Source organism: Cherax quadricarinatus, unplaced genomic scaffold (genome assembly GCF_038502225.1).
Source record: "Cherax quadricarinatus isolate ZL_2023a unplaced genomic scaffold, ASM3850222v1 Contig3451, whole genome shotgun sequence".
Taxonomy (NCBI): Eukaryota; Metazoa; Arthropoda; class Malacostraca; order Decapoda; family Parastacidae; genus Cherax; species Cherax quadricarinatus.
The window spans coordinates 18,617-43,852 of NW_027198477.1; the positions used below are offsets into that span (position 1 = coordinate 18,617).

Sequence of the window (25,236 nt, forward strand, 5' to 3'; positions counted from 1 at the left end):
TATGTATTACCTATAACTAAACCCCTTTCTATACAAAGTTCAATCAAAGGGCTCCCATTATCATTTACACCTGGCACCCCAAACTTACCTACCACACCCTCTCTAAAAGTTTCTCCTACTTTAGCATTCAGGTCCCCTACCACAATTACTCTCTCACTTGGTTCAAAGGCTCCTATACATTCACTTAACATCTCCCAAAATCTCTCTCTCTCCTCTGCATTCCTCTCTTCTCCAGGTGCATACACGCTTATTATGACCCACTTCTCGCATCCAACCTTTACTTTAATCCACATAATTCTTGAATTTACACATTCATATTCTCTTTTCTCCTTCCATAACTGATCATTTAACATTACTGCAACCCCTTCCTTTGCTCTAACTCTCTCAGATATTCTGACGAACCTTTCCTAACCTAATCTAATTATTCTTATATCAGGTTCACATATCAGTATCATCTGTGCTTTTAATAATATCTTTGATGATATTAATCTTCAGAGTAAATCGGAAATATCACATGAACTTTATTTTTTATTTTTTTCCACAAGTATATGGAATATAGAAAAGGTTGTTTAACTATTTATATTAAATTTATATACACAATGTTAAGTCTATATATTCTGACTGAAACATGAAAGTGATAACTCTTCTTATCCTGAAAAACAAAACATTCTGTTGTGAATAGGGTCATTTTAAATCCTAAGAGATACATCAAATCTGCATACACGAATCACTTCCCATGCAAGTAAAAAAACTTACACAGTATACGGCGCCCAAAACTGTTCAACAACCTCCATCACAAATAAAGGTGAATAATAACAGAACTGGACAGATACCTATAGTTAGTGCCCGATCAACCAGGTTATGGTTCGTATATCGGACTGTGTGTGGCCAGCAGTAACAACCTTCTTAATCAGGCCCTGATCCACCTAGTGGTCTGGTAGGTGACCGGGCCATAGGGGTGTTGACAAAGAGAACCTCCAGGTAGTTTCCAGGTGGCAAATGGTGAGAAGTAAGGAACGGTCGCTTGTTTCTGCAGTATAGTTCCAAATGGTTCCTGGCATTGCTAGTATTTTCACTGTTACAATATGTTCATGCTTTAATATCTTCTCTCAGTTTTTTTCTATTTGAGTTTTCATATAAATACCCAAAGGAATATGATCCACATTCGTGATTTTTAAGTATAACTGTATAAGCAAATAATATATTTCATACTTTAGTAGTGTGAGTAATTGGTCCATGGATTTTATACATATTCTGAGAGGAAATATTGGAATATTTTTAGTGTCTTGAACAAGTTACAAAAAATATGAGAAGAGAGTTACTAAAAATATGTCTCAGCTTTACAATAAACTATCACGATATAATAATGAAGAACTAAGCTCTCACTCAACCCAGAAGACGCGCTTTTTTAGTCATTCATTCAGAAACGGAGTTCTCTTTATGTACTCTGATTGGGATCCAGACTTACTTTATCTTCCTTCACTCAATACATATATTTCAACCTCATAATTGAAACTTTTGTATTATTCTAATCAAATTTTGTCTCCTATTTCCCAAGTGCAAAATAACCCTTTTAGATTTATTGTTCCCAATCTGTGTTCAAAAAAACCTGTAGTATATTTTTTCCATTTTTTTACTGCCTAACGTAAATAAAAGTCCTGGATCCTATGGGTATACGACCTGATTAGTCTAAAGGCATTTATACTTTTAAAACAGAAAAAGAAACCACTCTAGGACCAGTTTGCACCTTCATATTAAATGTAGAGACAATACTAAATTTATTACAAGGACACAAAAACTCACCTATACAAACATATATATATATATATATATATATATATATATATATATATATATATATATATATATATATATATATATATATATATATATATATATGAGATGAATCATTGAATTGATGAGGGGAAAAGGATGAGTGGTGCACTTAGGAGTCTGTGAAAGGAAAGAACTTTGCTCCTGGAAGCAAAGAGGGGAATGTATGAGAGTATAGTTTTATCAACACTCTTGTATGGGTGTGAAGCATGGGTGGTGAATGTTGCAACGAGAAGAATGCTGTAAGCAGTAGAGGTGTCATGTCTGAGGGAAATGTGTGGTGTGAATATAATGCAGAAAATTCGTAGTTTGGAAATTAGGAGGTGAGGGATTACCAAAACTTATCCAGAGGGCTGAGGAGGGGTTATTGATGTGGTTCGGCCATGTATGGAACAAAACAAAATGACTTCGAGAGTGTATAAATCTGTAGTGGAGGGAAGGCGGGGTAGGGGTCGGCCTAAGAAGGGTTGGAGGGAGGGGGTAAAGGAGGTTTAGTGTGCGAGGGGCTTGGACTTTGACCAAGCGTGCATAAGCGTATTTGATAAGAGTGAATGGAGACAAAAGGTTTTTAATACTTGACGTGATGTTGGAGGGTGAGCAAAGTAACATTTATGAAGGGATTCAGGGAAACCGGCAGGCCGGACTTGAGTCCTGAAGGAGTGGTGGTAATGTTGCAGTATTATAACTGTAGTGTAAAGCACCCTTCTGGCAAGACAGTGATGGAGTGAACGATGAAAGTTTTCCTTTCTCGGGCCACCCTGCCTTGGTGGTAAAAAAAATGTATATATATATATATATATATATATATATATATATATATATATATATATATATATATATATATATATATATATATTTAACAAGTCGGGCGTCTGCCACCGAGGCAGGGTGACCCAAAAAGAAAGAAAATCTCCAAAAAGAAAATACTTTCATCATTCAACACTTTCTCCTCACCCACACATAATGAATGTTTTTGCAAAGGTGCCCAGAAATACAACAGTTTAGATGCATATAAGTATAAAGATACACAACATATCCCTCCAAACTTCCAATATCCCAAACCCCTCCTTCAGAGTGCAGGCATTGTACTTCCCATTTCCAGGATTCAAGTCCGGCTATATAAAAAATAACCAGTTTCCCTGAATCCCTTCACTAAATATTACCCTGCTCACACTCCAACAGCTCGTCAGGTCCCAAATACCATTCGTCTCCATTCACTCCTATCGAACACGCTCACGCACGCCTACTGGAAGTCCAAGCCCCTGGCCCACAAAACTTCCCTTACCCCTTCCTTCCAACCTTATCGAGGACGACCCCTACCCCGCCTTCCTTCCCCTACAGATTTATACGCTCTCCATGTCATTCTACTTTGATCCATTCTCTCTAAATGACCAAACCACCTCAACAAACCCTCTTCAGGTCTCTGACTAATACTTTTATTAACTCCACACCTTCTCCTAATTTCCACACTCCGAATTCTCTGCATAATATTTACACCACACATTGCCCTTAGACAGGACATCTCCACTGCCCCCAACCGCCTCCTCGCTGCAGCATTTACAACCCAAGCTTCACACCCATATAAGAATGTAGGTACTACTATTTTTTCATACATTCCCTTCTTTGTCTCCATAACGTTTTTTGTCTCCACATATACCTCAATGCACCACTTGCCTTTTTTCCTTCATCAATTCTATGATTAACCTGATCCTTCATAAATCCATCCGCTGACACATCAACTTCCAAATATCTGAAAACATTCAGTTCTTCGATACTCCTTCTCCCCAATTTGATATCCAATTTTTCATTATCTAGATCATTTGATACCCTCATCACCTTACTCTTTTCTATGTTCACTTTCAACTTTCTATCTTTACAACATACAACCTACTCTACTACATATCAAAATCCCTCACCTTTACTTATTTACATTAGCTCACTAGCACACTGCTGCTAGTGAGTAAAACACTATCATTTATAAATAGGGAGGCTCCATGACAGCCCCCCCTTTCTGCAGGCTGTACGAGTACTCTCCCGAAACACTGCACACTAGCGCCTTACATGAGAGCACTTAAACCAATAAAATAACCTTCGGTATAAATTTACAAAAAAAAAAAAAAACAATAAAAAAAACTCACCTACTTACACCAACGCCTAAGCATGGCGACTTCCCGTACTGACAAGTACACACCTCTCCTGCTCCTGTCCTGTCCTGGCTACTATTCAGATCTAGTATGCATGCGATTTCAGAACAAATCCCGGCAACTGATATTATATATGGATCGTTTTTTTTAAAATATTCTCTACAATACACTATGTAATAATACCTAAAAGTATGATACAGAAAGTGAACCATCAAGATTTAGCGATACACACTATTGTTTTCCAATAGTTATTTTCAAAGCCATTTAAAACATTTATTTAATTGATGGAAAATTTGAAGAAAATATTTTGGATTTCATATTAAGTTCATAGGTTAATTAATGCTAATGCTAAAGATTACGTTTTTAAATTACATTATTTTGGTCTCAGTAAATATAACATTTAAAAAGAAGTTTAGTTTTCATATTTTGTATTATACGTATCTGGACTGGTTTCTTATTATCTTTTCCCTGATTAATGAATACGTTTAACATTAATTAGCAATGGAAAAATAAGAGAAATCTTTTCTTTACTGAAATATTTTGGACAGAAACTGAAAGTGTTAAAAAATTATAAATTGAGAGGTATCCATGACTCGTTGTTTACACATTGATAATTTAGATACTTTTCTTACTTTATGGTACTACTGATTGTTTTCAGATTAATGAAGTACCTTTTGATCTCTAAACAATTATTCTTCAAATAAATAAATGCCAAGAAGTGTCACTTTCATGACTGCTGTGATTACAATATTTTTACTGTAGTATAATAAAGAAGTATATAACTTATTGACAAAGTTGATATCTTCCGTCAATTGTAAAATGAATTTTTTGGCACACTTCATATATTTTTAAATATCAGGAAAAGTAAAATATATTTCATTGATGCATATTTATTTACATAACTTTCATGAATAAGTTGTAATATGTAATATAATATCAATGTCACTGTTCATTTAACCATAGACAGGAACTGGAGTGTAGGTCTGGTGTGTTGGGTGCTGGGCCTGGCCCTGGTAAGTCACTTCAGCCACGTAGCCAGAGTCACCGTTAACAGTGTAGACTACAGTTTCAACACGACCATCGGGAAGAAGCACGTGATAAGAGCCATGGGTGTTGTCGCCGTCACGAGACTCTTGTTGACCGTAGTCGTTACCAGACTGGTCATCTTTGACGGTCCAATTGAAATCGTACCGAGCAGGAGCCTGAAAAAAGAAGAAAGAAGTGTTATGTTTTCTGTGCTGAATATTGTTTTCTTGGAAATAGCCAGGATCATGACATCTTATTATCATGCTCATCTTAAGCTTTTTTTTAAATATAGCTTCAAAAATATATAGAAAATCTTGTCCAATTTGGACGATATTTACCTGAGGACCAGGAACGCCGTATGTTGGGGTAGGTGACGTATAGGTGGGATGAGACTGAGGGTGGGACATCGTCCCTGCTACAAAAAGTGCCACTAAAACAACCTGCCAAAGTTCGTAATTTTATATAAGAAAATCCTTTTCATTATATTAAGAACTTTTAGAGAAATTTATATTAATGAAAAAGACGACGAGTTTAAAAATTAGACAGCAAAATTGCAAGTATTATTGCCAGAAAAATCGCCAGCACCTCATGTTATTTTATTCTTTGTCACTGTAAGAAATGTGAGCTTAATAATACTCTGTAGACTGAAATATTAATACGTTACACATGGGTACAGTAAATATAACACTATCACTATACCTTGAGAAACATGTTTAGTGACTAAGTGGGATGAGACTGATGCTTCGGCATGAATCCAGTGACTTATATACCAGGAGCCTCACTCCAAGTTCATGACGTCACAACCTTGACAGTTACTTGTGTCGTCCCCAATACAATTATATTTTAACTCTGCTGCATTTTCTTAGAATAACAAAATAATAAATAACAAAAGTAATAATTAAAATAATATTGTAATTTTTCTTATTAATTTTATTAATATCGAATACAGAGCTTTGAAAAAGTAACTTTAATATTATGCATTATCATAAGTTTAGGGATATATTTATTCGTATAACCAGAAATGGTTATAAATGTGACCATAATTTTTAAAGGGGTGGATCGGTAAACCAGCGGAAGGCCTCAGTCAGATGACCAAAAAATCTAAAGGCGGGTCATCATCTGACTAAGATCCGTGTCAGGAAACACTTGTCCTGTTTTCTGACGAACCTTTCCTAACCTAATCTAATTATTCTTATATCAGGTACACATATCAGTATCATCTGTGCTTTTAATAATATCTTTGATGATATTAATCTTCAGAGTAAATCGGAAATATCACATGAACTTTATTTTTTATTTTTTTCCACAAGTATATGGAATATAGAAAAGGTTGTTTAACCATTGATATTAAATTTATATACACAATGTTAAGTCTATATATTCTGACTGAAACATGAAAGTGATAACTCCTCTTATCCTGAAAAACAAAACATTCTGTTGTGAATAAGGTCATTTTAAATCCTAAGAGATACACCAAATCTGCATACACGAATCACTTCCCATGCAAGTAAAAAAACTTACACAGTATACGGCGCCCAAAACTGTTCAACAACCTCCATCACAAATAAAGGTGAATAATAACAGAACTGGACAGATACCTATAGTTAGTGCCCGATCAACCAGGTTATGGTTCGTATATCGGACTGTGTGTGGCCAGCAGTAACAACCTTCTTAATCAGGCCCTGATCCACCTAGTGGTCTGGTAGGTGACCGGGCCATAGGGGTGTTGACAACCAGAACCTCCAGGTAGTTTCCAGGTGGCAAATGGTGAGAAGTAAGGAACGGTCGCTTGTTTCTGCAGTATAGTTCCAAATGGTTCCTGGCATTGCTAGTATTTTCACTGTTACAATATGTTCATGCTTTAATATCTTCTCTCAGTTTTTTTCTATTTGAGTTTTCATATAAATACCCAAAGGAATATGATCCACATTCGTGATTTTTAAGTATAACTGTATAAGCAAATAATATATTTCATACTTTAGTAGTGTGAGTAATTGGTCCATGGATTTTATACATATTCTGAGAGGAAATATTGGAATATTTTTAGTGTCTTGAACAAGTTACAAAAAATATGAGAAGAGAGTTACTAAAAATATGTCTCAGCTTTACAATAAACTATCACGATATAATAATGAAGAACTAAGCTCTCACTCAACCCAGAAGACGCGGTTTTTGTCATTCATTCAGAAACGGAGTTCTCTTTATATACTCTGGGATCCAGACTTACTTTATCTTCCTTCACTCAATACATATATTTCAACCTCATAATTGAAACTTTTGTATTATTCTAATCAAATTTTGTCTCCTATTTCCCAAGTGCAAAATAACCCTTTTAGATTTATTGTTCCCAATCTGTGTTCAAAAAAACCTGTAGTATATTTTTTCCATTTTTTTACTGCCTAACGTAAATAAAAGTCCTGGATCCTATGGGTATACGACCTGATTAGTCTAAAGGCATTTATACTTTTAAAACAGAAAAAGAAACCACTCTAGGACCAGTTTGCACCTTCATATTAAATGTAGAGACACTACTAAATTTATTACAAGGACACAAAAACTCGCCTATACAAACATATATATATATATATATATATATATATCTATATATATATATATATATATATATATATATCTATATATATATATATCTATATATATATATATATATGAGATGAATCATTGAATTGATGAGGGGAAAAGGATGAGTGGTGCACTTAGGAGTCTGTGAAAGGAAAGAACTTTGCTCCTGGAAGCAAAGAGGGGAATGTATGAGAGTATAGTTTTATCAACACTCTTGTATGGGTGTGAAGCATGGGTGGTGAATGTTGCAACGAGAAGAATGCTGTAAGCAGTAGAGGTGTCATGTCTGAGGGAAATGTGTGGTGTGAATATAATGCAGAAAATTCGTAGTTTGGAAATTAGGAGGTGAGGGATTACCAAAACTTATCCAGAGGGCTGAGGAGGGGTTGTTGAGGTGGTTCGGCCATGTATGGAACAAAACAAAATGACTTCGAGAGTGTATAAATCTGTAGTGGAGGGAAGGCAGGGTAGGGGTCGGCCTAAGAAGGGTTGGAGGGAGGGGGTAAAGGAGGTTTAGTGTGCGAGGGGCTTGGACTTTGAGCAAGCGTGCATAAGCGTATTTGATTAGAGTGAATGGAGACAAAAGGTTTTTAATACTTGACGTGATGTTGGAGGGTGAGCAAAGTAACATTTATGAAGGGATTCAGGGAAACCGGCAGGCCGGACTTGAGTCCTGAAGGAGTGGTGGTAATGTTGCAGTATTATAACTGTAGTGTAAAGCACCCTTCTGGCAAGACAGTGATGGAGTGAACGATGAAAGTTTTCCTTTCTCGGGCCACCCTGCCTTGGTGGTAAAAAAAAATGTATAATATATATATATATATATATATATATATATATATATATATATATATATATATATATATATATATATATATATATTTAACAAGTCGGGCGTCTGCCACCGAGGCAGGGTGACCCAAAAAGAAAGAAAATCTCCAAAAAGAAAATACTTTCATCATTCAACACTTTCTCCTCACCCACACATAATGAATGTTTTTGCAAAGGTGCCCAGAAATACAACAGTTTAGATGCATATAAGTATAAAGATACACAACATATCCCTCCAAACTTCCAATATCCCAAACCCCTCCTTCAGAGTGCAGGCATTGTACTTCCCATTTCCAGGATTCAAGTCCGGCTATATAAAAAATAACCAGTTTCCCTGAATCCCTTCACTAAATATTACCCTGCTCACACTCCAACAGCTCGTCAGGTCCCAAATACCATTCGTCTCCATTCACTCCTATCGAACACGCTCACGCACGCCTACTGGAAGTCCAAGCCCCTGGCCCACAAAACTTCCCTTACCCCTTCCTTCCAACCTTATCGAGGACGACCCCTACCCCGCCTTCCTTCCCCTACAGATTTATACGCTCTCCATGTCATTCTACTTTGATCCATTCTCTCTAAATGACCAAACCACCTCAACAAACCCTCTTCAGGTCTCTGACTAATACTTTTATTAACTCCACACCTTCTCCTAATTTCCACACTCCGAATTCTCTGCATAATATTTACACCACACATTGCCCTTAGACAGGACATCTCCACTGCCCCCAACCGCCTCCTCGCTGCAGCATTTACAACCCAAGCTTCACACCCATATAAGAATGTAGGTACTACTATTTTTTCATACATTCCCTTCTTTGTCTCCATAACGTTTTTTGTCTCCACATATACCTCAATGCACCACTTGCCTTTTTTCCTTCATCAATTCTATGATTAACCTCATCCTTCATAAATCCATCCGCTGACACATCAACTTCCAAATATCTGAAAACATTCAGTTCTTCGATACTCCTTCTCCCCAATTTGATATCCAATTTTTCATTATCTAGATCATTTGATACCCTCATCACCTTACTCTTTTCTATGTTCACTTTCAACTTTCTATCTTTACAACATACAACCTACTCTACTACATATCAAAATCCCTCACCTTTACTTATTTACATTAGCTCACTAGCACACTGCTGCTAGTGAGTAAAACACTATCATTTATAAATAGGGAGGCTCCATGACAGCCCCCCCTTTCTGCAGGCTGTACGAGTACTCTCCCGAAACACTGCACACTAGGGCCTTACATGAGAGCACTTAAACCAATAAAATAACCTTCGGTATAAATTTACAAAAAAAAAAAACAATAAAAAAAAACTCACCTACTTACACCAACGCCTAAGCATGGCGACTTCTCGTACTGACAAGCACACACCTCTCCTGCTCCTGTCCTGTCCTGGCTACTATTCAGATCTAGTATGCATGCGATTTCAGAACAAATCCCGGCAACTGATATTATATATGGATCGTTTTTTTTAAAATATTCTCTACAATACACTATGTAATAATACCTAAAAGTATGATACAGAAAGTGAACCATCAAGATTTAGCGATACACACTATTGTTTTCCAATAGTTATTTTCAAAGCCATTTAAAACATTTATTTAATTGATGGAAAATTTGAAGAAAATATTTTGGATTTCATATTAAGTTCATAGGTTAATTAATGCTAATGCTAAAGATTACGTTTTTAAATTACATTATTTTGGTCTCAGTAAATATAACATTTAAAAAGAAGTTTAGTTTTCATATTTTGTATTATACGTATCTGGACTGGTTTCTTATTATCTTTTCCCTGATTAATGAATACGTTTAACATTAATTAGCAATGGAAAAATAAGAGAAATCTTTTCTTTACTGAAATATTTTGGACAGAAACTGAAAGTGTTAAAAAATTATAAATTGAGAGGTATCCATGACTCGTTGTTTACACATTGATAATTTAGATACTTTTCTTACTTTATGGTACTACTGATTGTTTTCAGATTAATGAAGTACCTTTTGATCTCTAAACAATTATTCTTCAAATAAATAAATGCCAAGAAGTGTCACTTTCATGACTGCTGTGATTACAATATTTTTAATGTAGTATAATAAAGAAGTATATAGCTTATTGACAAAGTTGATATCTTCAGTCAATTGTAAAATGAATTTTTTGGCACACTTCATATATTTTTAAATATCAGGAAAAGTAAAATATATTTCATTGATGCATATTTATTTACATAACTTTCATGAATAAGTTGTAATATGTAATATAATATCAATGTCACTGTTCATTTAACCATAGACAGGAACTGGAGTGTAGGTCTGGTGTGTTGGGTGCTGGGCCTGGCCCTGGTAAGTCACTTCAGCCACGTAGCCAGAGTCACCGTTAACAGTGTAGACTACAGTTTCAACACGACCATCGGGAAGAAGCACGTGATAAGAGCCATGGGTGTTGTCGCCGTCACGAGACTCTTGTTGACCGTAGTCGTTACCAGACTGGTCATCTTTGACGGTCCAATTGAAATCGTACCGAGCAGGAGCCTGAAAAAAGAAGAAAGAAGTGTTATGTTTTCTGTGCTGAATATTGTTTTCTTGGAAATAGCCAGGATCATGACATCTTATTATCATGCTCATCTTAAGCTTTTTTTTAAATATAGCTTCAAAAATATATAGAAAATCTTGTCCAATTTGGACGATATTTACCTGAGGACCAGGAACGCCGTATGTTGGGGTAGGTGACGTATAGGTGGGATGAGACTGAGGGTGGGACATCGTCCCTGCTACAAAAAGTGCCACTAAAACAACCTGCCAAAGTTCGTAATTTTATATAAGAAAATCCTTTTCATTATATTAAGAACTTTTAGAGAAATTTATATTAATGAAAAAGACGACGAGTTTAAAAATTAGACAGCAAAACTGCAAGTATTATTGCCAGAAAAATCGCCAGCACCTCATGTTATTTTATTCTTTGTCACTGTAAGAAATGTGAGCTTAATAATACTCTGTAGACTGAAATATTAATACGTTACACATGGGTACAGTAAATATAACACTATCACTATACCTTGAGAAACATGTTTAGTGACTAAGTGGGATGAGACTGATGCTTCGGCATGAATCCAGTGACTTATATACCAGGAGCCTCACTCCAAGTTCATGACGTCACAACCTTGACAGTTACTTGTGTCGTCCCCAATACAATTATATTTTAACTCTGCTGCATTTTCTTAGAATAACAAAATAATAAATAACAAAAGTAATAATTAAAATAATATTGTAATTTTTCTTATTAATTTTATTAATATCGAATACAGAGCTTTGAAAAAGTAACTTTAATATTATGCATTATCATAAGTTTAGGGATATATTTATTCGTATAACCAGAAATGGTTATAAATGTGACCATAATTTTTAAAGGGGTGGATCGGTAAACCAGCGGAAGGCCTCAGTCAGATGACCAAAAAATCTAAAGGCGGGTCATCATCTGACTAAGATCCGTGTCAGGAAACACTTGTCCTGTTTTCTGACGAACCTTTCCTAACCTAATCTAATTATTCTTATATCAGGTTCACATATCAGTATCATCTGTGCTTTTAATAATATCTTTGATGATATTAATCTTCAGAGTAAATCGGAAATATCACATGAACTTTATTTTTTATTTTTTTCCACAAGTATATGGAATATAGAAAAGGTTGTTTAACCATTGATATTAAATTTATATACACAATGTTAAGTCTATATATTCTGACTGAAACATGAAAGTGATAACTCCTCTTATCCTGAAAAACAAAACATTCTGTTGTGAATAAGGTCATTTTAAATCCTAAGAGATACACCAAATCTGCATACACGAATCACTTCCCATGCAAGTAAAAAAACTTACACAGTATACGGCGCCCAAAACTGTTCAACAACCTCCATCACAAATAAAGGTGAATAATAACAGAACTGGACAGATACCTATAGTTAGTGCCCGATCAACCAGGTTATGGTTCGTATATCGGACTGTGTGTGGCCAGCAGTAACAACCTTCTTAATCAGGCCCTGATCCACCTAGTGGTCTGGTAGGTGACCGGGCCATAGGGGTGTTGACCACCAGAGCCTCCAGGTAGATTCCAGGTGGCAAAGGGTGAAAAGTAAGGAACGGTCGCTTGTTTCTGCATTATAGTTCCAAATGGTTCCTGGCATTGCTAGTATTTTCACTGTTACAATATGTTCATGCTTTAATATCTTCTCTCAGTTTTTTCTATTTGAGTTTTCATATAAATACCTAAAGGAATATGATTCACATTCGTGATTTTTAAGTATAACTGTATAAGCAAATAATATATTTCATACTTTAGTAGTATGAGTAATTGGTGCATGGATTTTATACATATTCTGAGAGGTAATATTGGAATATTTTTAGTGTCTTGAACAAGCTACAAAAAATATGAGAAGAGAGTTACTAAAAATATGTCTCAGCTTTACAATAAACTATCACGATATAATAATGAAGAACTAAGCTCTCACTCAACCCAGAAGACGCGCTTTTTGTCATTCATTCAGAAACGGAGTTCTCTTTATATACTCTGGGATCCAGACTTACTTTATCTTCCTTCACTCAATACATATATTTCAACCTCATAATTGAAACTTTTGTATTATTCTGATCAAATTTTGTCTCCTATTTCACAAGTGCAAAATAACCCTTTTAGATTTAGCGTTCCTAATCTCTGTTCAAAAAACCCTGTAATATATTTTTTCCATTTTTTTTACTGCCTAATGTAAATAAAAGTCCTGGATCCTATGGGCATACGACCTGTCTAGTCTAAAGGCATATATACTTTTAAAGCAGAAAAAGAAATCACTCTAGGACCAGTTTGTACCTTAATATTAAATGTGGAGACAATGTTTAACTTATTATAAGGACACAAAAACTCACCTATACAAATATATATATATATATATATATATATATATATATATATATATATATATATATATATATATATATATATATATATATAATGTAATGAGGTGAATCATTGAATTGAAGAGGGGAAAAGAATGAGTGGTGCACTTAGGAGTCTGTGAAGGCAAAGAACTTTGCCCGTGGAAGCAAAGAGGGGAATGTATGAGAGTATAGTTGTACCAACACTCCTGAATGGGTGTGTAGCATGGGTGGTGAATGTTGCAACGAGGTGAATGCTGTAAGCAGTAGAGGTGTCATGTCTGAGGGAAATGTGTGGTGTGAATATAATGGAGAAAATTCGTAGTTTGGAAATTAGGAGGTGTGGTATTACGAAAACTTATCCAGAGGGCTGAGGAGGGGTTGTTGAGGTGGTTCGGCCATGTATAGAGAATTGAACAAAACATAATGACTTCGAGAGTGTATAAATCTGTAGTGGAGGGAAGGCGGGGTAGGGGTCGGCCTAGGAAGAGTTGGAGGGAGGGGGTAAAGGAGGTTTAGTGTGCGAGGGGCTTGGACTTTGAGCAAGCGTGCATAAGCATATTTGATAAGAATGAATGGAGACAAAGGGATTTTAATACTTGAAGTGATGTTGGAGTGTGAGCAAAGTAACATTTATGAAGGGTTTCAGGGAAACCGGCAGGCCGGACTTGAGTCCTGAAGGAGTGGTGGTAATGTTGCAGTATTATAGCTGAAGTGTAAAGCACCCTTCTGGCAAGACAGTGATGGAGTGAACGATGAAAATTTTTCTTTCTCGGGCCACCCTGCCTTAGTGGTAATCGGCCGATGTATTAATAAAATAATATATATATATATATATATATATATATATATATATATATATATATATATATATATATATATATATATATATATCTCCAAAAAGAAAATACTTTCTTCATTCAACACTTTCACCTCACTCACACATAATCACTGTTTTCGCATCAGTTTAGAAGCTTATAAGTATGAAGATACACAACATATCCCTCCAAACTTCGAATATCCCGAACCCCTCCTTTAGAGAGCAGGCATTGTACTTCCCATTTCCAGGACTCAAGCCGGCTATATAAAAATAACCAGTTTCCCTGAATCCCTTCGTCAGGTCCCAAATACCATTCGTCTCCATTCACTCCTATCGAACACTCTCACGCACGCCTACTGGAAGTCCAAGCCCCTGGCCCACAAAACCTCCCTTACCCCTTCCTTCCAACCTTTTCGAGGACGACCCCTACCCCGCCTTCCTTCCCCTACAGATTTATACGCTCTCCATGTCATTCTACTTTGATCCAATCTCTCTATATGACCAAACCACCTCAACAAACCCTCTTCAGCCCTCTGACTAATACTTTTATTAACTCCACACCTCCTAATTTCCACACTCCGAATTTTCTGCATAATATTTACACCACACATTGCCCTTAGACAGGACATCTCCACTGCCTCCAACCGCCTTCGCGCTGCAGCATTTACAACCCAAGCTTCACACCCATATAAGAATGTAGGTACTACTATACTTTATACATTCCCTTCTTTGTCTCCATAACGTTTTTTGTCTCCACATATACCTCAATGCACCACTTGCCTTTTTTCCTTCATCAATTCTATGATTAACCTCATCCTTCATAAATCCATCCGCTGACACATCAACTCCCAAATATCTGAAAACATTCACTTCTTCCATACTCCTTCTCCCCAATTTGATATCCAATTTTTCATTATCTAGATCATTTGATACCCTCATCACCTTACTCTTTTCTATGTTCACTTTCAACTTTCTATCTTTACAACATACAACCTACTCTACTACATATCAAAATCCCTCACCTTTACTTATTTACATTAGCTCACTAGCACACTGCTGCTAGTGAGTAAAACACTATCATTTATAAATAGGGAGGCTCCATGACAGCCCCCCCTTTCTGCAGGCTGTACGAGTACTCTCCCGAAACTCTGCACACTAGGGCCTTACATGAGAGCACTTAAACCAATAAAATAACCTTCGGTATAAATTTACAAAAAAAAAAAAGAATAAAAAAAAAAAACTCACCTACTTACACCAACGCCTAACCATGGCGACTTCTCGTACTGACAAACACACACCTCTCCTGCTCCTGTCCTGTCCTGGCTACTATTCAGGTCTAGAAGATTATTATTATTACAATCAAGGGGGAAGCGCTAAACCCGGAGGATTATACAGCGCCTGGGGGGGGGGGGATGTGGAAGGCATTCAGGCTTAATTTGGGGAACTGGAGCACAGATCCAATTCCCTAAATCAAGAGCCCCTCACCAACATCAAGGAACCTTCCTTGAGGGGTCAGGTCTAGAAGAGACTTGAAGACGATGTAATCTTCAAGTCGCATCGACTGATGGATATTCAGGTCTAGTATGCGTGCGATTTCAGAACAAATCCCTGCAACTGATATTATATATGGATCGTTTTTTTATATAATATTCTCTACAATTCACTATGTAATAATACCTAAAAGTATGATACAGAAAGTGAACCATCAAGATTTAGCGATACACACTATTGTTTTCAATAGTTATTTTCAAAGGCATTTAAAACATTTATTTAATTGATGGAAAATTTGAAGAAAATATTTTGGCTTTCATATTAAGTTCTTAGGTTAATTAATGCTAATGCTAAAGATTACGTTTTAAAATTACATTATTTTGGTCTCAGTAAATATAACTTTTAAAATGCAGTTTAGTTTTCATATTTTGTATTATACATATCTGGACTGGTTTCTTATCTTTTACCTGATTAATGAATACGTTTGAACATTAATTAGCAATGGAAAAATAAGAGAATTTTTTTCTTTACTGCAATATTAGAACCAAACTGAAAGTGTTAAAAAAATTATGAATTGAGAGGTATTCATGACTCGTTGTTTACACATTGATAGTTTACATACTTTTCTATCTTGAAGATTAACGTATTTCAGTTCTTACTTTATGGTACTACTGATTGTTTTCAGATTAATGAAGTACCTTTTGATCTCTTTAAACAATTAGTCTCCAAAAAAATAAATTTCAAGAAGTGTCACTTTCATGACTGCTGTGATTACAATATTTTTACTGTAGTATAATAAAGAAGTATATAGCTTATTGACAAAGTTGATATCTTCCGTCAATTGTAAAATGAATTTTTGGCACACTTCATATATTTTTAAATATCGGGAAAAGTAAAATATATTTCATTGCTGCACATTTATTTACATAACTTTCATGAATAAGTTGTAATATGTAATATAATATCAATGTCACTGTTCATTTAACCATAGACAGGAACTGGAGTGTAGGTCTGGTGTGTTGGGTGCTGGGCCTGGCCCTGGTAAGTCACTTCAGCCACGTAGCCAGAGTCACCGTTAACAGTGTAGACTACAGTTTCAACACGACCATCGGGAAGAAGCACGTGATAAGAGCCATGGGTGTTGTCGCCGTCACGAGACTCTTGCTGACCGTAGTCGTTACCAGACTGGTCATCTTTGACGGTCCAATTGAAATCGTACCGAGCAGGAGCCTGAAAAAAAGAAGAATGAAGTGTTATGTTTTCTGTGCTGAATATTGGATTCTTGGAAATAGCCAGGATCATGACATCTTATTATCATGCTCATCTTATTTTTTTTTTTAAATATAGCTTCCAAAAAATATAGAAAATCTTGTCCAATTTGGACGATATTTACCTGAGGACCAGGAACGCCGTATGTTGGGGTAGGTGACGTATAGGTGGGATGAGACTGAGGGTGGGACATCGTCCCTGCTACAAAAAGTGCCACAAATGCAACCTGTCGAAGTTTGTAATTTTAACTATCAAAATCTTTTTCATTTATATAGAGCTATTTATATTTATTTTAACGAAAAAAAAAAAAGTTAAGTTTAACAGACAGATGAGTACAAATAAATAGAGACTTGCCAACAAAATCTTGAGAGGGTGAGCAAATCATCAGCACTTTGTTATTTTATTCCTTGTCATTGTAAGAGATGTGAACCTTCATAATACTCTGTAGACTGAAATATTAATACTTTACAAATGGGTAAATGTGACAAAACTATTACTGTACCTTGAGGAACATGTTTAGTGACTAAGTGGGATGAGACTGAGACTTCTGCATGAATCCAGTGACTTATATACAAGAAATTTCACTCCAAATTCATGACGTCATAACCTTGACAGTTGCTTGTGTGGCTCCGCAATATAATTATATTTTAACTGCTGAATTTTCTCACAAAAAATAGTAATAATATTGTAATTAATATTAATATTACTTATAATAGATACTTTGCTTTTATATTAAAATTACTGAGCAGCTAATGTGAATACTGACCGGTAATACAAAAAGTGCAGCTTCCACTGTTAGTAATAATAACAATTATAATAACAATAATATTCTTGTTATTACAACTAGTACTAAAAAATTATAAAAAGATAAAGAAAATATTTTTTGTCCTTAAATATAATATTAGTAACATTAATTAAATAATAATAATAATAATAATAGTAATAATAATAATAATAATAAGAAGAAGAAGAAGAAGAAGAAGAAGAAGAGGAAAACAAGAAAAAGAAGAGAAAGAAAAAAATAATGTTATGAAAATATTAGTAATTTAAAAAAAATATATTAATGCATTAATTGTTTGCATGACGATGGGAGTTTTCCAAATATGCAGAGGATATTTCCCTAGCGGTGCATGTCTCTCAGTGTATATATACTAAGAGTTTATTTTGATTCTTATTTTAGGTATTATATTATTCTTGTCTGGTGGTGAAAAACTTAGGTACTGCCTTAATGACTATTGTAGTCGATTAGCTTTAATCACCATTAAGCAACCAACCAAATATCTTTAAATTATCAACTAACCTAGTAACTTTAAATTATGCAATCCCTTATATTGTACATATATATAATCTTGGTAAATAAAATTGTTTATTGTTTGTCATTTATTGAAGTCACATTTTTGTAGTCATTGTATAAACTGAAAAATTACATTTCACTAATATTCGCATAATGTTCAACGTGCATGAACATGATACATCATTATATAGTAATCTGAAGAGAGTTGAGGTAACGTTTATCTAATAAATATGAAGACACCTCATGTTAGTTGACTTCCCTGCAGGTAGCTAAGTCTCTGACGGCACCAATCTTACCAGTCAATGTTTTTAGTGACATTTGATTACTTTCAAACTTTTTTATCGAGACAAGTAGGGCATGCATACAGGATGTTTAATGCTAAATTATTCTTGTTTATAATGAAGTTTATATATTTTTAAATGGCGCAGATTTAGAATTTTAAGTGGCTGACAAAATAAAGCACGAACAGTACTGTCTTCATTACTAAGTAATCTTCTGCATAAAGACGACGCTCTACCATGAATTATAGGTTCCATCGGTCTGAGAGGCAATGGGTAGTCAGTTCTCGAGTATCTGTCTCAAGCACTTCATTTCTAACACATCGTTCAGGTCACTACTTGTTAGATACCAAAGTTCACGGAAGCATGGGACATACCATAGACATTTATAGAGTAATCTCACGTACTTTTAAGTTCAAGGATAAACTACACAACCCTGCATAATAAGACACTGGCTATTGACGACATGCTCTTAAGACAATGTATAAAGATGACATTTCTTCATATTTACACTGCTGTTCACCTTTGCAACTCAAATTATGTCCAAAGTAAGATTTTGTCTTAGACAAGTGAAAAAAAAAGCAACTCCAGTTAAGAGGTGTGTGAATGGGAATGGAAAAGTCTGCAAACATTGTCACTCATTCCTGTGACTCTTCAAGGAGACTTTATGCAATTAAATCATTAACGTTCCTAATTACTGGAACCCAATGATCAAGCCCCTTAGAATCTCTCAGCAAATTTGACCAGGTGTTTTCGTTGTTAGCATATCTCCCACACTACTCTTTTATTAGATTTTTTAAGAGCAAAGTCAATGTTAGTGTTGTGGTTTACGAGCACCTGCGGCCAGTCTTGTTTACATGTGATGATGGTGCAAACTATTCTGTTCTATCTTCACTCATGGTCGAATCACTTGACATCTCTTGCGCTGCACCTTCTGCAACCCACGTTGTTAAACCATATGCTGTTACTTTTTTTGCTGCTCTATAACTTCTCTTCAAAACTCTTGCCAGAGCTAATATCTAACGAAGCTATATTATGAGAAAAAGACACATTTATCTTCATTCATTCAATAGCTGTCTTGCCGGTCAGCTATTGAATTACAGATCAAATAACCTTCCAAACTGAACCATCCTTGAGAATCTTGGCATAGTATTTCCAACCTCCATCAATAAAGCCCAGGTTATCAGTTCCTCTGAATCTCTTTCCAAGTGTTAACTTGTTTACACTCCACTAGGAAGAATAATGTCAAGAACCACTTATCTCCACTCATTCCAATCTTACATGCATATATGCTTGCTGAATGCTCGGTCCTCTTCCACTCAAAACTGCCTTAGTCCTCCTTCTACCCTTCCTGGGACGCACCTTTTTCCTCGTATCGTCTACCTAGTAATTATTCTTCCTCTTGGTCAGCCTGTTCTGCTCCAACCTTTTCTAAATGATCAAACTATCATGTTCACTTACAAGAGTTTAGTTCTCAATAATGCATTTTATAGAGGATATATTATTTGGAATTCTTATACTTGGTCATGAAGAAGTTATTGCACCTTAATATTCCAAATTTTTCAAATTAAAAAAAATCTATATGTACTTAGGTTTTCTTTCTATAGTTATGTTATGGAGCATGGTATCATTATGTCTTCTCTGATACCTTTGATCATTTCTGAAAGAGGTACAGGAACTCAAGTTGGGTAATGTCTTATATTTTTGTTACTATTATCTGTGGCGTTGGTATGACGAATATTTTGGGGCTAGAGAAGAAATACTTTCATTCAGTATTTTAAACTTTTTCTTCACTACTTTGTATTTAGACTACAGGATAAGGAAGGTTGTAATTCAGAGTTGCTATTTATTCAAGTATCTTTAGGGGAAAAAGTTATAATAAACAGTGTTGGTGGGTGGATGTTAAATTAAACGTAAACAGGAACCGGTGTGTAGGTCTGGTGTGTTGGATACTGGGCCTGGCTCTGGTAAGTCACTTCAGCCACGTAGCCAGAGTCACCGTTAACAGTGTAGACTACATTTTCAACACGACCATCGGGAAGAAGCACCTGATAAGAGCCATGGGTGTTGTCGCCGTCACGGGACTCTTGTTGACCGTAGTCGTTACCTGACTGGTCGTCTTTGACGGTCCAGTTGAAGTCGTACCGAGCAGGAGCCTGTAATAATAACAGTGTTATGTGTTTTCCTATAAAAGAACGTCGCCAACGCGGCCAAAACCAAGATAATTTTTCACGTTAATGATATGTTGGTGCCAAGCAGTTTTAAGGATGTATGTCCTTGTAAGCTATACAGAGAATCTTGCTTCTTTTAGATGATACTCACCTGAGGACCAGAGATGCCATATATAGGTTTGGGCGGACTATAGGTGGGGCGAGATTCGGGGTAGGCCATCGTCCCTGCTACAAAAATTACTACAAACGCAACCTGCCAGGGTGTTTAATATCATTTAAGTGTAAATAGTTATACTGTAGCAACTTCAAAAACTATTTTTATTTTAATATAAGACTTTCAATGCGGTGACTGTAAATTATATGCGATAAATTATTAAATCTTTACAGCAAGAGCAAATATAACAACATATTAATTAAAATTTTGAATACCACTGGAATATAACCCTTTAGTTATATTCCATAAACAAGGAATTGACTCTAAATATGCATCAATGCCATTTCAATGGATGAAAAAAAATCTGAAGATAATATCACTGCTACGAAAACACTGAGACAGTGAATGCCGCTACAATAAATGTGACAGAAGCAAAACTATACCTTGGGAGACATGTTTGATGGGAAATAAGAGTGTGATACTCCTCGAGGAGTCCAGCTAGTTATATACAAGAAGCTTCACTTCATCGTTTTGACGTCATAACCTTGACAATGGATATTGTGGTTGGTTGCACGGTATATTGATATTAAAAATTTTAATTCGTTTATGTGAGAAAGTTGTGTATTGGTTGTTTAACAGTTGTGAAGAATTTCGTGTTTAAATTTGTCTTTGTTAATTTTTCAAGGCAACAAAGGTAACATTTTTTATATCAAAACTGGCAACAACAAAAGCAAGGGTACTCACTCGATAATACATATCCAATGGAAATAATTTAAAAAAAAAAATCGGCTATTGCTCAAAATCGAACTCCACAGATACTTTTTTAAGGACCAAGAAATCAAAAGTGTCAGCTTTGGCACATAATCAGCGGATAGTTTAATGCACAAAATAGTTGGCTGCAAAAATTATACTTGGCTTTTAATTCAAGAATAAACAACATTCATAAAGAATACTGAAATGTTAATAGATAAATATTTATTTTTCATATGTGCTGGCAGCACCGTGATACATTGTAAACAAAGAGTGTACACTTCAAAATAACACTTTTATTATGTAATAAGGCATGGTCATGCACCGGGCCGCGGGGGCGTTGACCCCCTCAACACTCTCTAGGCAGGAAGCTAACGTCCTAAACCAGTAGTTGCCACAGCTGCAAGCTAACGTCCTGATCCAGTAGTTGCAACAGCTGCAGGCTAACGTCTTGACCCAGTAGTTACAACTGCAGCAAGCTAATATCCTGACGCAGTAGTTGCAACAGCAGGAAACTGACGTCCTGGCTCAGCAGTTGCAACAACAGCAAGCTAATGTCCTGACCCAGTAGTTGCAACAGCAGCAAGCTAATGTCCTGACCCAGTAATTACAACTGCAGAAAGCTAATGTCCTGACCCAGTAGTTGCAACAGCAGCAAGATAATGTCCTGACTCAGTAGTTGCAACAGCAGCATGCTAACGTCCTGACCCAGTAGTTACAATTGCCTCAAGCTAACGTCCTAACCCAATAGTTGCTACAGCTGCAAGCTAACGACTTGACCCAGTAGTTGTTACAGCTGCAAGCTACCCTCCAGCCGGAAGGCCCAAGAAAGAAGACAGAAGAAAGAAGAAGATGAACGACACCCCCAACCGGGGGCCACAGCCGGGTCACCATATGGAGACGACCCGGGCTGGAAGTACCGACAAACCTCTAATGAATGAATGAAGCTGCAAGCTAACGACTTGACCCAGTAGTTGCTACAGCTGCAAGCTAACGTCCTGACCCAGTAGTTGTAACAGCAGCAAGCTAACGTCCTGACCCAGTAGTTACAACTGCAGCATGCTAACGTCCTGACCCAGTACCTACAACAAAAGCAACACCAGACAGCATAACGTCAGCTTTGTAATGTGGTCCTTCACCTGAATACACGAACACTAGAGGATCTTATTACAAGTGTTCCTGTATTCTAGTAAACTAAGCGATTTGGACCATTTATTTGTGTAAGACACACTACACAAATAACCTGCACACAGGAGAGAGGAGCTTACGATGACATGTCGGTCCGATTTGGACCATTTATTTGTGTATTGTTCCAGCAGTTAAGAACATAAGAACATAAGAACGAAGGAACACTGCAGAAGGCCTACTGGCCCATGCAAGGCAGGTCCAAGTCTCCTACCGGCTTAAGCCAATGCACCCAACCTAGTCAGGTCAGGTCACATTGACTTAAGGGAGGAACACGGCAACCGACCTGGTAGCACAAGCTATCAGGTCTAACTCACACCCACCCACATCCACTCATGTATTTATCCAACCTATTTTTAAAGCTACACAACGTTCTGGCCTCTATAACTGTACTTGGGAGTTTGTTCCACTCATCCACAACTCTATTACCAAACCAGTACTTTCCTATATCCTTCCTGAATCTGATTTTTTCCAACTTAAAACCATTGCTGCGAGTCCTGTCTAGGCTAGATATTTTCAGCACACTATTTACATCCCCTTTATTTATTCCTGTCTTCCATTTATACACCTCAATCATATCCCCCCTAATTCTACGTCTTTCTAGAGAGTGCAGATTCAGGGCCCTTAGTCTATCCTCATAGGGAAGGTTTCTGATACATGGGATCAACTTTGTCATCCTCCTTTGTACATTTTCCAGAGAATTTATATCCATTCTGTAATAAGGTGACCAAAACTGTGCAGCATAATCTAAATGAGGCCTAACCAAGGATGTATAGAGTTGAAGAACAACCTGAGGACTCCTATTATTTATGCTTCTTGATATGAAGCCAAGGATTCTATTAGCTTTATTGCGAACACTTATGCACTGTTGTCTTGGTTTCAGATCACTGCTAACCAGAACTCCTAAATCTTTTTCGCAATCCGTAATATTAAGATCTACATTATTTAGTTTATATGTGGCATGGTTATTGTCCTGTCCAACATTTAGAACTTTGCATTTGTCTATATTAAACTGCATCTGCCACCTCTCCGACCACTGCATCAGTCTATTCAAATCTTCCTGGAGTGCTCGAATGTCCTCGTCAGAATGAATTCGACGGCCTATTTTGGTGTCATCGGCAAACTTGCCGATGTCGCTCTTTATGCCCTCATCTATGTCGTTTATGTAGATTGTGAACAGCAGGGGGCCCAACACTGACCCCTGTGGAACACCGCTCGTGACACTTCCCCACTCTGATTTCTCCCCATTTATGCAAACTCTCTGCTGCCTATTTGTCAACCATGCCTCTATCCAGGAAAAAATTTCTCCTCCTATTCCATGTGCTTTAATTTTCCTCAATAGTCTCTGATGTGGGACCCTGTCAAAAGCCTTACTGAAGTCCATATACACAATATCATATTCATTACCATGATCTACCTCCTCAAATACCTTAGTGAAAAAAGTTAATAAATTCGTAAGGCAGGAACGCCCCTTTGTAAAACCATGCTGAGATTCGTTGATTAATTTATGCTTTTCAAGGTGGCTACGAACTGCCTCGGCAATTATTGATTCCATAAATTTTCCCACTATGGAGGTTAGGCTTATTGGTCTATAGTTCGAAGCTAAGGACCTGTCACCTGTTTTGAAAATAGGTATCACATTTGCCATTTTCCACTTATCTGGCACCATGCCAGTTTGTAGTGATATGTTGAAAAGATTAGCCAAAGGTGTGCTAAGCACCTCTTTACATTCCTTTAGAACCCTTGCATACAGTTCATCAGGGCCTGGGGATTTGTTAGGTTTTAATTTATCTATTTGCCTAAGGACCATGTCACTTGTGACCCTAATAGTGCACAGTTCGCATGCACATTTTCTGCTCTCGAAGTGAATTATTTTTATAAGATTATGTTTTTTTTTAATTATAGCATACATTTCTATATATGTAATTTGTTACTGATGCCCATTAAACAAGATAACTCTCAATACTTAGAAATATAACTATTATATTCAAAGTGTTTCTTTGCATGATTCAAATTCCTGAGACAATAAAATTAACAACATATTACACGAGCTCTAATAATTATTAGAGCTCGTGTAATAATTATAATTATTAATATAATAATAATATTATTTTTATATATACATTATAGCGCTAAGCCAGAAAGGGGTCAAATAACTGGGGAATGGGAAGTCAATGGAACCTCCCTGGAGGGGTGCATGAGCTCTCACTGCCGTGAGTACTGTTGTCACGACATCGTTGCTCCATCATGGTAAGAAGTTATTCTAGAGTGTGATGCTCGTTAGTGTGACATATATGACTGTCTCTCTTATATAGATATATTTCTTTACTAGGTTATGATTTTACATCCTTCATTATTTTGTAATACTGGGAAAAATAGATTCGAATTAGTGCATCTTTATTCATTTCTTTCAAGTGGATATTGCAGTAAATAACTCTGTGGATAATAGGGTGTTAATTTAGATATAACCAGGACC

At 36.2% G+C, this 25,236-nt stretch overlaps 4 protein-coding genes across 4 annotated transcripts; all 4 read right to left on the minus strand.

Annotated features, from left to right (window-relative positions):
* Positions 1-4,851: 4,851 nt before the first annotated feature.
* Positions 4,852-5,473, minus strand: LOC138852028 (cuticle protein 19-like). The gene is made up of 2 exons (XM_070081642.1): positions 5,342-5,473; positions 4,852-5,179 (listed from the first exon to the last, which is right to left on the minus strand). Exons 1-2 carry the CDS (start codon positions 5,408-5,410, stop codon positions 4,931-4,933), a joined length of 318 nt encoding a protein of 105 aa, XP_069937743.1. The 5' UTR covers positions 5,411-5,473; the 3' UTR covers positions 4,852-4,930.
* A 5,152-nt stretch (positions 5,474-10,625) lies between these two features.
* LOC138852029 (cuticle protein 19-like) lies at positions 10,626-11,238 on the minus strand. Its single transcript, XM_070081643.1, has 2 exons — positions 11,116-11,238; positions 10,626-10,953 (listed from the first exon to the last, which is right to left on the minus strand). The coding sequence occupies exons 1-2, from the start codon at positions 11,182-11,184 to the stop codon at positions 10,705-10,707; spliced, it is 318 nt and encodes a 105-aa protein (XP_069937744.1). The 5' UTR covers positions 11,185-11,238; the 3' UTR covers positions 10,626-10,704.
* A 5,305-nt stretch (positions 11,239-16,543) lies between these two features.
* LOC138852031 (cuticle protein 19-like) lies at positions 16,544-17,179 on the minus strand. The gene is made up of 2 exons (XM_070081645.1): positions 17,053-17,179; positions 16,544-16,889 (listed from the first exon to the last, which is right to left on the minus strand). The coding sequence occupies exons 1-2, from the start codon at positions 17,119-17,121 to the stop codon at positions 16,641-16,643; spliced, it is 318 nt and encodes a 105-aa protein (XP_069937746.1). The 5' UTR covers positions 17,122-17,179; the 3' UTR covers positions 16,544-16,640.
* Positions 17,180-20,357: 3,178 nt separating this feature from the next.
* On the minus strand, positions 20,358-20,920 carry LOC138852026 (pro-resilin-like). The gene is made up of 2 exons (XM_070081640.1): positions 20,823-20,920; positions 20,358-20,656 (listed from the first exon to the last, which is right to left on the minus strand). Exons 1-2 carry the CDS (start codon positions 20,889-20,891, stop codon positions 20,408-20,410), a joined length of 318 nt encoding a protein of 105 aa, XP_069937741.1. The 5' UTR covers positions 20,892-20,920; the 3' UTR covers positions 20,358-20,407.
* Between the last annotated feature and the right edge of the window lie 4,316 nt (positions 20,921-25,236).

What these genes read in the sequence shown, in the direction of transcription:
- LOC138852031 (XM_070081645.1), bottom strand. Translation starts at nt 17,121, where the DNA reads ATGTCCCACCCTCAGTCTCATCCCACCTATACGTCACCTACCCCAACA. An exon ending in ACGGCGTTCCTGGTCCTCAG is followed by an intron (nt 16,890 to 17,052) that starts GTAAATATCGTC and finishes TCTTTTTTTCAG; the next exon opens with GCTCCTGCTCGGTACGATTT.
- LOC138852028 (XM_070081642.1), bottom strand. Translation starts at nt 5,410, where the DNA reads ATGTCCCACCCTCAGTCTCATCCCACCTATACGTCACCTACCCCAACA. An exon ending in ACGGCGTTCCTGGTCCTCAG is followed by an intron (nt 5,180 to 5,341) that starts GTAAATATCGTC and finishes TTCTTTTTTCAG; the next exon opens with GCTCCTGCTCGGTACGATTT.
- LOC138852029 (XM_070081643.1), bottom strand. Translation starts at nt 11,184, where the DNA reads ATGTCCCACCCTCAGTCTCATCCCACCTATACGTCACCTACCCCAACA. An exon ending in ACGGCGTTCCTGGTCCTCAG is followed by an intron (nt 10,954 to 11,115) that starts GTAAATATCGTC and finishes TTCTTTTTTCAG; the next exon opens with GCTCCTGCTCGGTACGATTT.
- LOC138852026 (XM_070081640.1), bottom strand. Translation starts at nt 20,891, where the DNA reads ATGGCCTACCCCGAATCTCGCCCCACCTATAGTCCGCCCAAACCTATA. An exon ending in ATGGCATCTCTGGTCCTCAG is followed by an intron (nt 20,657 to 20,822) that starts GTGAGTATCATC and finishes TTATTATTACAG; the next exon opens with GCTCCTGCTCGGTACGACTT.